Below are 14,603 nucleotides of genomic sequence, written 5' to 3'. Positions count from 1 at the left end.
ACAGAATATTACAAAATAATTAAAGGTGTGATCGTGTGAGCCAAAGGGCCTCTGCTGGCGCCACATGTGGGCGATCCTCGTGGTCTTTAATGATCCCCCCCTACTTGAAAAAATTTAAAGGAATTCATAACCCAATTCAGTGCCTTCTGTTTTTGTGTAACATGTACCACAGGCAACCCAGTGTACGCTTTTATGGAGCGTCTTGTTCTTACTAAGTAAACTTGGCTTGAGCCTTCGATCCAATCGAAACCCAGTAACTGGTCAGCGGTCAACTTAAAAAAAAAACAGCTGACCTCGATTAGCTCTAAACTTGAGCGCGCATGATACTGGTCAGCGGATACCTTTTTTGACTGGTGTCAATTGACCATAACACTGATGTTTAATATCAAGATGTACGCTGTAAACTAGCTGGCATATGGCCGTTTGGGCACAAGTATTGATTATGGTGGTGATGATTGTTAGAGGTTTTAAAAACGTTGCAAAAACCGTGGACGATAATTTGTGCACAGCTTTGGATGAGAGAAGATCGTGATCAGTCAAAATTGATTCAAAAGTATTTACGAAAGTCAAGCAGATTACTGCACGACTGATAAAACAACTCGAAAAATTTCTTCTTCAACGATATTTCTACTGGCCAATACCAGCCATCATCAGATTTTTTTGGAGATCTAAAAAAATTTAATTAACGGCCAATTTCGTCGTCGTCGTGGTCGTCGTCGTGCGTACACGCCCACCAGCAATATCGCTGGCCATAATTACCATGAGGAAGGTTGCTATGAGTATCCGCCTGGAGGCCTTTTGGGCCACCGGAGCTCCGCTAAAAAGAGACTTCACTTTACCCATTAGCCGAGGTTTTTCATATACACTCGCTTTACTTAGAGTTCGCGTCGTGGTTATGTGGGCAAATGATGAAATCTCTGCTCAGACAGAAGCTTTAGTGAGTTATCATATCATATATCACATATGTTTATTTACCCTCGGATTTTAGAGTAGCTTGATGTAGCTATAGTATCCCCGAGCATTTACCCTCCCAACCATGATATATCACGGGAAACTTCATGCCCTACTCTTTACGAATAGTGTGTGGGTCCTTTTACGTCCCACAGGATCATGAACATTAAAGGGTTGTGACACTGAGCATACGGTTTAATACCCTTATCCGAGAAGACTAGAGAGTCTAACTATTACCAGATGTCGTTACAAAGGCAGCACTCTCTCCTCAGAGCTGGTCCGGCCGGAGTTGAACTCACGATCTCCCGGGTGACAGCCTGGTGCTCAACCAACCGCGCCACCGGTGCGCGGTCTAAAGCGGATAAAGTTATCCGACCTTTGAACATATGGTGGCTGGATGAAATAATTGAAACATTCTTAACTTCCTAGCTCTTGTCTAAATTATTTTACATAAAGAAAATCCTCTTATTGAGGCTTTGCCTCTTCCTAAAACAATGCTGAGACATGGCTAGACTTTTGGCTCTTTCTAAGGAATCACATAGTGATGGGTGGGGTGGGAGGAAGGACCACTGTTGGTCTTCGTTTCGGGTATGGTCCAAACCAACGATTTAGAAGCAATAGGGGATTAAAAGACATGAAATGGAGGGAAACGTTTTCATGCACCTCAGAATTTGAAGGGTACTTTGTTTGAAAAAAAAGGTACAATTGTAACTCACCCTTGTCTCGATGCCAGCCTCTGCTAAGTCACTGTAAGGGTTTGACTTTCGACGACGCAACGTCAAGAAAAGCTGTGACAACAGGTTTAAGGGTACAGGAATGGGATGATAATCCCTGTACGTTCGGATTGTTACCGCTCTCTTGAATGACCATGCTCTCAAAGAGTTTTTCTGCAATACAAACATTTGTGAGTCGATGCTGTTTCGGCTATTAATAGAAATTTCTTTAAAAAAAAAAAAAGAAATCTTATTTAAGTGTCTGCTGTGCTTATAAATGCTGCAAGTAACGTAACACTTCACCGTAACTTTCCCATCGGACATTTAACACGAAGCTACCACTACCAGCGCTTCCGTTTCGCCATTTTGGTGGCTTTCCTTGAAACCCAGGTTGGATAAGCTACAGCACCACAAAGGAGGCTTTCTTATGGCCAAATTAAGGATTCGAAGTTAAACGGGATGAAAAAGGCACTGACACCAAGAACAAAGCACTAAACGAAAATTCACTAGGCTTTTTGCTAAAAGGATAGTGAATATTACTGTAATGGGCTACGGTCTATATTTGCCAACAATAATTATTATTATACATTGGTGTCACCAGGTCGATTTTGATTGGCTATAAGCACGCAGCTAATTCTTGCTTGCTCTGTTTCTCTTACGTCATACCTACAAACAATAGATTTTATTTATGTAGAATTGACGTCATACCTACAGACAATAGTTTTATGCATGCAGAAGTGACGTCACCTAACACACTAACCAGCAGTTTGATCAGTTTTGTCATGGCGGAGCTCAGCTCAGGAATATGCATAATAAAACAATTATTGAATTCGGTTTTCGCGTGTTAGCGATAATTATCAAGGCCTCAGTTTGTGTTATCCGCCTCAGCCTTCGGCTTGGGCAGACAACACAAACTTTGGCCTTGATAATTATCGCTAACATGCTCAACCTCATCCAATAATTGTTAAATAATAATACTGACCAACTTTATTCAAGTGTCAAAGGATTTAGATCTAGAGCACTGATGAGGGAGAGGAATGAAAGGTTGAATCAAATCAAATTAAATCAAATGTTTGTTTTCGTAGAGAGGGGAAAACTCAACCCAGGCCACACTGGTCATATTAGGAATTAAAGAGACGAGCGATCTCACTACTGCACCATCGCTGCTCCACAAAAATATTAGTTTTTTAATTATTTGGAGTATCTCTGAATTTGTGAGCTTTACCTGAACTCGCTCGTACGTGTGAGAGAGAACGGCAATCATCATATTAACGAGAAGAACCAGGGCGCCTATAATAAATATTGCGTACAGAATTTTTGCCAGCACGTCGGATGATGATTCATTGGCGTTGAAAGGATCCAGTTCTGTAATTCCCAAAAGCGTCCAAACAAGGTGTGTCATAACATCCCACCAACTACAAAAAACGAGAATAAAACGGAGGTAAACGTTAACCTAAGCAAGAATTTAAAGACAGTTACTGCAGTCATTTCGCGGCCATTCTAAATTGTTCATTAGGGTGTATTTTTGTCCAGCAACTATGAAGGAATTTAACTGATACGAAAGCTGTGGAAATTAAGCCAGACTGAACGTGCCGAAATTCATCGCATATTGTTAAGACACGTCCTCCAAACAATTAATTGCAACGTTGGTCTTTTCACATCGGTGTTGCGAAGAAAACGGCATAGAATGCACCAAATGATAAACTATGGAACGCATGTGCATTTAACTATTGTTGCTGCAACTTTACACCTTTTCTATGCGTTTTAGTCTTCGAAGATGTCGTATTTGCAAAAAAAGGCTCCATAAAAATCAAAGTCTTGAATAAGAAAATTAACGAAGGCAAGTATAGTTGACATGAAATAGCAGAATGGCCAACGCCGGAATGTTAAGTGAAAGCGCTGGTTGACATGTCCGCGTGGGTTCAAACCCCACTTTATTATTATTAATAATAACCACTTTATTAAAATCCCAAATTTACATTGCTGAGCAGAAGTGCCCAGCTAATTGGGGATGCTGTAAATCAATCAAATCACTCGAAATTAAGGCTCAAATTAACAAAAAAAAAAAGCAAGGAGACACACCCTAACACCAACCCGGTGTTCTCCCACGGCAAGCATGAGGGAAGGTGGATCACACCCACCTGGTACGTTAGCTATGCCATGCTGATGAGCCCCAGCAAAGCCGAAACAGCTGTCCATAGCTGCTAATTGACCGGGTGAAATGGTTGTGCGCATGGTTGTTAGCATGCGTCACTTTGCTTTTCTTGTTGTTTTTCAACTCAAACGACAGTTTTTAATGAAAGGGAAAGTCCACAATCCACATATGACGTTAGTCACTGATACTACGAGAGCGGGCTAGTGCAGGCAGTACTAAAGTTACTGAAGGTATAAAATTAAGCCGTGTTTGTCGGAATACAAGATTCTTATGGGTTTTGTCGGTGAAGCTCTTTTCCAAAAAAATTAATTGCCCCGCAAAGGTGAAAGATGAATCATACAAGTGGTTTGTGTACTCAGGAAATACGGAATCAGTCCAGACAGAAGCTCATGATCTCGAAAGCGTTTAACGCTGGTTCGAAGCTGGGATATTTTTAGTTTAAGAGTTTCCTAATTTGGATGCAACGAAGCTCGTGCATTTTCCCGCGCGCACAGCTTCGATCTTATTTTTGTCCATATTTGGGCATAAAATTGGTGTCCTAAAATCCCCAGCTTTGTTCCAAGGAAAAGTGTTGCAAGTTACACGCTTCAAGGTCACGTGCGTTTGGTCCAGATCGTTTCATCAGTAGGACTTCACTAAGAATGATCATGGATGACCGTGTATTGTTCGCTTCGGTTAAAACCCCACCCATGACAAATGAAATATTTTGAAGTTTGTTGATTTATTTGAAGCGCATTTTTTTAATAAGCTGTTTATGAAAAGAATAATGGGTGGGAGTCGCTATTGGCTTTCAACACGGTTTTTCCTGGTATTATTTTAACTCAACGTAAAACAGCAAGCACCAGGATGGCCGAGTGGTTAAGGCGTTGGACTTAAGTTCCAATGGATGAACTGTCCGCGTGGGTTCAAATCCCACTCCTGGTACTATTAGCTACCTTCCTTTGTTATTTTATGTTTAAATTCGAATCGGTGGACGCACTATTGGCTATGAACTTTGCAACCAAAACTTTCAAAGAACGTCTTCACAAACCTTAACGTCGAAAAAACGTGACCTTGGTACATATCGCGATTAGGACGATGCGAATGATTTGCTTTAAATTACCAAACGCCGGTACTGTAGCATATGGTGGTGGAGTTATTAAGGACTAGGACGCCATAGCAAAACTCGATATTAGAACTATTTCTTTTGACATTTAAATTTGCCAAGCGATGAAACAAAATAACCCCCTTGTTTCGGCAGCTAATGGCTGGCACATTTATGACAATAGATGATAGGACAATTGCAATAGCTCAACACCAAATTTTAATGTCCGGAGGTTTTTGAAAGTCAGGTTTTTTCTCGAAATTTAAAGATTAGGAGCAAGTTGCTGGAAGCCTGGTTAGCGCTAACCGTTGATTAAGAGGTACCAGAACCTAAAGGTTTCCATGGTGTTTAACGCTGGTTTTAACATGTTTCGGGCAATCCGGGCCAGGACAATAGGCTGTTATCGGATTGGAGTTTCGAGTAGCAAAAAGGCTGAATGACAATTGTCATCATTCCTAAAAAGGCAATGTTAATAGAACGCACTAGTTCCACAAGGAATATCAAAAGAACAAGGCTATTTTCATGAGGACTGCCATCTGCCATCGATATATGTACTTGTAAGATGCCGGTAATAAAGTTCTAGCAAGACCTTGGCGGGTAAGGGAACTTATGATTGCCAGCCATAACCTTAATTCTATTATTATCATTATCATCATCATCATCATCATCATCATCATCATCATCATCATCATCATCATCATCATTATCGTTATCATTATTATTATTATTATTATTATTATTATTATTATTATTATTATTATTATTATTTCGTTCATTCACACGATATGTTGTTAACGTGGTTTGTAAACTAGGCATCAAGCCACGACCTATGGCCTTAGGTGTCTAGTGTTCTTCTCAAGATTCTTGCCGTTCCCAACAAGGAGGCTTTTTGTAGTAATACCGTGCAATCTAGTCCAATTTTCTTCAACGATGTTTTCAAATACTACTGAACGTCCCTAGTGCACCAATGACAATTGGTACGACAATTACTTTTCGGCAGCTCCAGATTTTCCCAATCTCTCTTTTTAATTCTTGGTATTTTTCCGTTTTCTCTTGTTCTTTTTCCAGCACTCTTGTATCACAAGGGCACGCGATATCTATCACATAACATGATCTTTCTATCGTATAAACTCTTGTTCTTAGGCCATCGTAGCTTCATTAAGAAAATAACACAAACAGCGGTGATAAACATTGTATTCCAACGCATTTTTATAAAACTTGACGTTTCGTATGCTAGTCAACACACATTTTCAAAAGTGACCGTTACATAGTATAGTTTAGTTTTTAAAAATTGTAACGGTCACTTTTGAAAATGTGTGTTGATTACTAGCATACGAAACGTCAAGTTTTATAAAAATGCGTTGGAATACAATGTTTATCACCGCTGTTTGTGTTATTTTCTTAATCATGATCTTTCTATCTTATCAAGAACAACTACATCAGGTCAATTTGATGGTCTGTTTGAATTCGGAAGTCCCATAACACCTTTACTCGATCGTTTTCTATAACTCCTTCAGGATCATGATCATACCACTTGTCTTTGCATGGGATGTTGAATTTCTGACAGAGTTTCCAATGGATAACTTGGCCTACCTTATCATGTCGCCACATTTTATACTCTCTTTGCGCCAATTTCTTACATTCCGCTACGATATGACTTACGGTCTCTTCTCGTTCTCCACATAACCGACACATCGGAGACACATCCTCTTTATCAATCCTGTTTTTAATGCTATTCGTCCGTAATGCTTGGTCTTGTGCAGTGGTTAGCAGTCCTTCAGTTTCTTTTATTAGTATTCCCCTTTTTAACCATCCCCAGGATTCTGGGTCCCTTACTTGTTCTGTAGCTGTGTCAAATTGCCTATGTAATGCTTTGTTCTTGTATTTAGACATTCTGTCTTCAGACACTTCTATTTTTGTAGGCCCCTCCTCCAAAATATTTTCATCCGATACGAAACGAAGTAATCTTTCCTTACTTTCTCCAAAGTATCTAAACAGACTGCCCACTTCAATGTTCACACAGTCTTCTACACTTAATAATCCACGCCCTCCCGTTGCTCTGTACTGTATTATTACTTAATACAGTACAGTAATAATAATAATAAGACTGTATTATTATTATTATTAGAGATAACTACATATATTAATGAAAACGCCGTTGAAAGATGAAAATAAAAATTTTCTTTAAGAATGAGAAGAAACTATTTATACGAGTATGCCAAAAATCGGAGTAAGTCACAGTAAGTTTTTCTAGATATTGCCCAACATTTCTAACAAAATTCTTTTCAGGGTTCGCGATTTTAGGTCACCAAATTCTTAATCCGATCATCCGCTTTTACGCATGAGCGGACACGAACAACTTACCTTTCTCAGCCACAGACAGACACCGGAAGTGAGCATTGCGCATGTATTAGTGGAAGATAGTTATGAGTGTAGTAGTGTCCTAAAGGAAAAAGACCTACTTCGATTGCAGTTAGGGTTGTCCACATTATGCCGGCATAATTTTGAGCATAATAGTGAAGCATGAGCATCGAGCATTACGCCAGTAAGAAAAATTCCCGGAAATATGTCAAAATAAATAAATAAATAAATAAATAAATAAATAAATAAATACATTGAAATTAGGTACAATCTCGAAAGTGGGATTCCTGATTTCCTGTGGAGAAATATACGTGACAATCGCACTCAGAAACGGACCTGGCCACGTGGGGCGACTGGAAGTCTGGGTCTTATTTTTATGTAAAAAATGCGTGATCCGGGGGAAAATTTTTGACCACAATCGTAGGACTTTTTGAGCATAATAGTAACATTTTTTGAGCATAACGAATTAGCATAATAGTGGAAATTGTGAGCATAATGTGGACAACCTTAATTCCGTTTGCCGTGGCTCATAAACGTCGCGTCCTTAGTTAAGGTCTCTTTTATGATACCATCCTTTTTTCGAGCCCTACTTTACGTTACGACTCCTTTTTTCTACAGGCAGCCCCAAGTAAGGTAATCTGCATTGCGACATCCAGAACATATTTGTTTGTAGAATCTGGAATCCTTGGTTTTGGAAACTGGAATCCAGAATCCAGTGCTAGGCATATGAAATCCCGCTAGTAAACAAATCAGTAATTCGGAATATACCGAAAGATATCTGAAAATGACATGGAATCCGGAATCTTAAGGGTGGAATTCAAACGCAAAGACTGTCTTAGATTCCCTTAAATGCGGCGGATCCAGGGCTCTCAAATTGTTTTGGAAGTAACGCGACCACTGAGCGCGCCCTTCAAACTCAGTCGGTAAGAAAGGTTAATGGTGGAATAAGATGCAACGTATTTTTACTGACCAAGGCACTCCCGAGCTGTTACATCCCGTGTTATTCCTGTGACAAAGTAAAAGTATGACAAAAAATATTGGTGTTAAGAGAAATTTGTCAAATTTTTGCCAACACAAAGATAATAGGAGTTTTAAAATTTTACGTTACGTCATCGCAGCCATGCTGGTGGACGAAAACAAAAGATGTTTCATTTAGCTCCTTTTGTACGTCCACCAGCAATGAGTTTGGACAATGTGCGAGCCAGCGAGCCATGGCTGCGAGGCATGCGAGGCATGACTGCGAGTCATGCGAGCCAAGATGGCGAGTCAACATGTGAATCACACAGTTATTGAAAGCTAACCGTTTTAAAATGGGTGCTTAGACTTAATAACAGTTTATCAGCGCTATTTGAAATGGGTGCTTAGACTTAAATACGAAATTTGAATGGCTCGCATCACTCGCTGGCTCGCAAGTTGTCCAGCTCCACCATTCATCATCATACTGATGATATGTCCCTAGAGAACGGTTGTAAACCACCTATAATCTTCTTATCTGAATATATATAACGGTGAATTTGAAGCATTCAGACGTCCTAATTTTGAGGTTTTATTTAAGATACATTTCCATCATTATTAGTTTAATCCCAACATAGCTAATTGAGGGCAATGGTTATGAAACCCGACAAATTTCTTTGTTGTAGGTTTTTGTTCTCTTTTTTGGCCTTGACCGTGCACAAAACACAATAGTTGTTTTCTCTGCACTGAGGTACTAACCGATAGAAACGTGTTGGTTACGTAATTCATGCATAGTGTGTGAGCGCAAAACAAAAGATTGTGCCCGGTCGTGGACTTTCCAACCTAAATCTTGGCATCTTTGTTTGCTCCTTTGATGTTTGCCGAGCTTCCAAACCATTTCCCTCCATTAACTATGATCCCAACAGTCACATATCCTTCCACTAGGATAAGCCCAAGGAGTCAAGCTTGTTTTCAACTAACTTATAATGGATTTAATCAGGAACCCATTACCCAAAAGTAAGAATCTGGTACATGTATCGGGTTTGCACCCATCAGCTTTAGAGAAGTGTACATTGTTAAAGTTTTGCAGGAAAATAAACAATACCAAGTGTTGTACCTAATTCAAATCTCCCGTGGTTAACATTCTTTGTGTATTCTGCATTATAATGTTGGATTCAAATTTAAATGACATGGAAATACTGCAGGAACAAAACGTTTTATTCCCAAAGGATTTGAATTGGGCACAACATTGAATTTGGTCTATTGTTTTCCCGCAAAACCTTAATGAAAAATAAACACTTTTCTGACGCTAACGGGGACTAGGCCAATTTGGGTAAATCTTAAAGATGGGCAATGGACTCTTGATTCAATTGCCCTTATCGGAGGTATCAGCGGTTTTGCCGTATAAAGGAGGCTAAGGGGTCATTTTGTATTGATTTCCCTCTTAAGCCTCGTTTGCATGTAGTTTTAGACAAAAGAAAATGTGCCTGAAGGCTCAACTCCAATAAGGTCCATTTATCAATTCCAGGGGCTGTAAAAGGCTCGAATTCTTTGACTTTTTATATTTAATCCACCCAGCCTTATGTACTTTAAAGCAGTATATATCTTAATGCCATTGCACTGTGCCAAACGTCAGTTGATCCGACAGTTGTCGATTTCTGGAGGAAAATCCAGGATTGAAGGTTGAAATTTATCAGGCGAAGTACCTTATTTGTAAGGGCCTGGACAAACGGGAAATGTTTGGCGACCAAACAACCTCAAACACACGGTTTGGTAACCATACATTTTACCGTTTGGCCACCTTGTAATTGTTTGGTGCTGTTAGATCGTGTTTTTTATAAACTTTGAAGGCCATCAAACATTCCATTAAACAACTTAAAACATTTCTTTTGTTCCCGTTCTCATGTTTGATAGGCGAGCTTTTGTTCGTTTGGCCAGCCGTATCAAAAGAGCGTGCATGCGTTCCACGCTTGCTCAGTCGCTTGTATCCATGTGTTTTTTACGTATAATATGTGATCCGTAGTTCAGTGTGTGGCCTTTGATCTGAGTTAGATCGAACATGTCTTAACCGTTTGGCCACTCACTTCAACATCAGCATGTTTGGTCACCAAACAATGATTGTTGAAACACCAAACATTTCCCGTTTGTCCAGGCATTAACGCCTCTTCCTGACAACAAAAGAGGATTGTAAAAACGTGTATAGAGATAAAATGGTTAAGCGACCACTAACCCTTTACTGCTGCGCAGCAACCTCTCTTCAGTTGATATGAAGGATGCCTCAGCAACGTATATCTTAGCTATGGCCATTGAAAATGCGATTATTCCCACAACGAATTGAAAGAAAATGATTGCCACATCTTCAATAATACTCATGAGGGCTATATGGGTAGTTCCTGTCGTTTTACTGATCTCCATTAAATGACCAAAGACACGTAAAGTCAGAATCATCGTGTTGAGTCCATAGAAGTAACCAGCGATGACCAGAGCCTTGTTCCCAATTGGAGTGGTTGATACACCCCAAGTTATTGTTCGCAGCAAAAACGTTGCCACATAAATGACAAGCATGGTGAAGTCAAGCACATTCCAGCGATCACTGAAGCATCAGATAAAACGAAAAAGGAAAGCTATTTCATGAATAAGCTTGCAAACTTTACAGTCTTTTTTAACTGCCACACAGCTTGCGGCCACTTGTTTCAGTAGTTGTATTTTTCCCTTTTCGCAAAGCGTTTTGCATCTTTGCATTGTGTGACTTTGAAAAAGGTTACCGACGGTTATTGTTTGAGAAAGAGGAAGCCCTTGTTAATTTAACAAGCTAAGCTAATTAAAACTGATTTAAGACGGTCTAAAACGACAGAAAGCCAGCAAAAATAAAGTTTCTGTAAATAATCAGATAAGGGCTGAATTATTTTTCACATCAGAACAATTTCATGGTTGCAATACATGCATAAACGTACGTTTCAGGGAGGCCACACGCATGCAGCAATGTTTGTTAGTACCTTTTTCTAATACGAAAACATATGGCGATAATGCTTTGTCTGTTTGTGCACCAAAGCTGTGGAATGACCACCCACCAAGAGTTTTTAAAGTAACTTGAAGACGTTCCTCTTTCAAAACGCGCGTTTTCTTTATGACGTTTTAGTTGTTATACTATATATATATTTTGCTATTTTATTTCTATTATTTTGGCTTTTATATTGTAAAACGCCTTAGAGCCTTTGGATCTTGGCGCTATATAAATTAAAATTATGATTAAAATTATTATTAATATTTTATTTATTTATTTATTTTTTAATGTATTCTTATAAAAAGTTTTTCAAATTAGGTCAACCAATTCTATTGTATTTGTTGTTATTATTGTCATATATACATTTTTTAAAGTTTTGATTAATTAACTGAATATTTAAGATGTCACCTTAACCTGCATTTTGTTTTAATAAAGTTGTTGTTGTTATTATTATTATTATTATTATTATTATTATTATTATTATTATTATTCTTTGAGGTTCTGTCCTGACCCTGTCGCGCCTGAAATTGACGTTTTTTTCATTCTTTGTTCATTTTGTACCTAATGCATGCCTACAAGTTTGGATCACGTGATTTAGTGTTGTAAGACCTCGTGGTCGAGAGATTCACCATACTGTTGTTGGATCAAACCGGTGTAGAAAAATTTACACTCTTCTCATTTTTGATTCTTTTTGTTTTCTGGTTCGCTTTACGCAAAAATTATCATCATTATTATTATTATGACAGTTTGAAACTTTTGAATGTCAATACCTTAAAGCTACCTGGGGCGTTAATCGTAACCCAGGAGCTCCTTAAAAACACCATGTTCAAGTCCTATTTACAAATATCTTTCTAAAAGTATTATCCACTTAAATCTATTAAACTATGTGAAAATATAAAATAAGTGATTGCTAAAATTTCAAAAAAAAAAAAAAATAATAATAATAATACATTATTATTATTATTATTTTCTTCTTCTTCTTCTTCTTCTTCTTCTTCTTCTTCTTATTATTATTATTATTGATGAAATAATATATGAAATTGATCATATATGAACTGCAGATATGAAATCAAGTGAAGCTATGATCCTCGCAGTTATGAACGCAATTTATGCAATTCCGTAAAGAAGCCTGAAAAATTCAGGACTTCAACGGGGTTTGAACCCGTGACCTCGCGTTACCAGTGCGACGCTCTAACCAACTGAGCTATGAAACCACTGTCGTTGGGAGATGGTCATTTGTGGGTTCTAATGTTCCCGTAAGGAATGAATCAACGATGAAATGATATATAAAATGGATCATATATATATGAACTGCGGATATGAAATCAAGCTATGAACATTAGAACCCACAAATGACCCGATTATCATTGTCATTGTCATTGTTATTTAAATGCGCCGGATTACCTGAAATATTTCCCAACACCGCTAAACTCCATTCGCGAACGGAAATCTTCCACTTTTATTGGGGCATCAGCGTAATCGACTTCGTCCATTCCGCAGCTCTGTGGTAGTTCATAATTATGTCTTCCTTGTTTGCCACCAAAACAACATTGACGCAATTTGGTGGAAATCGTGATTGTTGTCCTGTTGGTAAATTGATGGCACTCCGAAACAAAGCGTCCGATAAAGAAGATTAAGATCGCGAATTCCAAAAAAGAAAATGGGACTGTAGTTGGAGAGACGCAAATAGCGATATGGAGGCCCAGAAGGAGGAGATAACTGGTTGTATCTCGGGCGAACATGAAATAAGGTGTAGTGAAGTAATCCAGGTACTTATCTAGAGGACAAATAATAATGATTATTAATTTTGAGTGAAGCTAAGGGAAATATGGGAAGCTGGCCTTTAAAGTTAAAGTAAAGTAATATAGGTTAACCCAGGTGAATGAGTATCCGCTATCAGTCAACATCGAAAAATCAATCTCTTCATTTATTACACCGGGATCACTATGTAGCATCTTTCAGGACAGGGGGTTCAGGGAAAACGCAGTGGCGAGGGCACTCGCCTCCCACCAAATAATGTATCCCAGGTTCGATTGCCTGACTAGGTGTCATATGTGAGTTGAGTTTCTTGGCTCTCTACTTTGCATCGAGAGGTTTTTTCTCCAGGTACTCCGGTTTCCCCTCTCCTCAGAAAACACCATTTGATTTGATTTGCTTCAAGTTTTTTTTATTTCAGTTCACAGTACCCCCAATTAATGCTCCAGCGCTAGAAGACTAGATACTTAAATTAAGGGTGCGTTCGATTGACCCTGTTCCGGAATAACAATACGTGGAGTGATGATTTAAAACTGTATGTTTGGGGTTTTGAAGAAACAAGGATAATAAAGATATGTTTAAAAATATCATTTTAGCCGGTATTTGACGGCAATTTTAATATGAATCTCCGGAGAGCGAAGGATTGCTATCTTCTATTTCATGTATTCCAATTCCGGAATACGGCCAATCGAACGCGCCCTAAGTCCCTTATCTTTTTACAGTCGCGAATATGCTCGATTTTCGAGAATTAAGATCCTAGCAGTACGGCGGGACAATTGTCACATGAACCTCTTATAGGTCAGTGGCAGAGATTCCGAATTAGTAACCGGAAGGTCGTCGTAGCTTCGACTCCTGCCAAGGAGTACTCCGATTTATTCCGATCATCCTCTAGCTCAGCGGTAAAGCATCCGAACTGATCAGGTCGTAGCTTCGGACACAGCAAAGGAGCACTCGATAAACGTATTATATATGACTTATAAAGTCAGCATTTGTCCGTTTAAACCCCGTCCACTGGTTATTATTATTTTTTGTAACTATATAGCAAAATTGTGTTGAGATCGTCTATACGGCTTGCATTTGAGATGAATGTTATTAGAAGTTATAATTTTGAAATCTCACCAAAAATGTCTTCCTCGTAAATCTCTGAAAGAAAACGGAAGTAGTGTCAGATACAGTGTTCACGAAACAAACCATGAGCAGATATGGAACGACATCGCATTATGTGAAATGTGGACTGAAGTCGATACCTCGTAAAAGCCTCTTTCCAAGTTTAATGTGGTCCTCTAGATGGGTGCGAATGACTTTGTTTTCCGAGGCAATATCTTCGAGATCCTCTATAACCGGACGACCTCGAACAGCAACCGGTGCAATCTTTACTCCAATATCGGTCAATTCCTTAGTTAAAATCCTTAATTTCCCCTGAGGGCCAGGCGATCCAATCGAATCATTGGTCAGAAGAATGATCACCTTTGGAAAAAAAAGTACGGTTGAGTATGAATGTCAAAGTTACGAGTATACTGGGCTTTAAGGTAAAAATGAAACTATCCAACATTTCAAGGTAATTTATGTTCTGATAATAGAATATGGGAGAAATGTTATCGAACTTGCATTACCGAAAATTCTGTC

General features: G+C 38.8%; 1 protein-coding gene and 2 non-coding genes across 6 annotated transcripts in view; 1 reads left to right on the top strand and 2 right to left on the bottom strand.

The window, feature by feature from the left end:
- LOC138042250 (uncharacterized) overlaps positions 1-14,603 on the bottom strand; it is a 37,200-nt gene that overhangs the window by 12,631 nt on the left and 9,966 nt on the right. For all 4 annotated transcript variants that reach the window (XM_068888072.1, XM_068888071.1, XM_068888073.1 and 1 more), the window contains 7 exons: positions 14,225-14,444; positions 14,097-14,120; positions 12,627-12,999; positions 10,449-10,811; positions 8,235-8,270; positions 2,890-3,079; positions 1,668-1,838 (listed from right to left, as the gene is read on the bottom strand). In XM_068888072.1, coding sequence (XP_068744173.1) covers positions 1,668-1,838; positions 2,890-3,079; positions 8,235-8,270; positions 10,449-10,811; positions 12,627-12,999; positions 14,097-14,120; positions 14,225-14,444 — 1,377 coding nt within the window. The remainder of the gene's footprint in view (positions 1-1,667; positions 1,839-2,889; positions 3,080-8,234; positions 8,271-10,448; positions 10,812-12,626; positions 13,000-14,096; positions 14,121-14,224; positions 14,445-14,603) is intronic.
- Positions 4,660-4,743, top strand: Trnal-uaa (transfer RNA leucine (anticodon UAA)). Its single transcript has one exon. It is a non-coding gene; the product is annotated as a tRNA-Leu (tRNA).
- On the bottom strand, positions 12,364-12,436 carry Trnat-ggu (transfer RNA threonine (anticodon GGU)). The gene has a single exon. It is a non-coding gene; the product is annotated as a tRNA-Thr (tRNA).

Source organism: Montipora capricornis, chromosome 3, assembly GCF_036669925.1.
Source record: "Montipora capricornis isolate CH-2021 chromosome 3, ASM3666992v2, whole genome shotgun sequence".
NCBI lineage: Eukaryota > Metazoa > Cnidaria > Anthozoa > Scleractinia > Acroporidae > Montipora > Montipora capricornis.
Note: the sequence above shows the minus strand (reverse complement) of the source record. Positions and strands in the feature narration are given on the sequence as shown.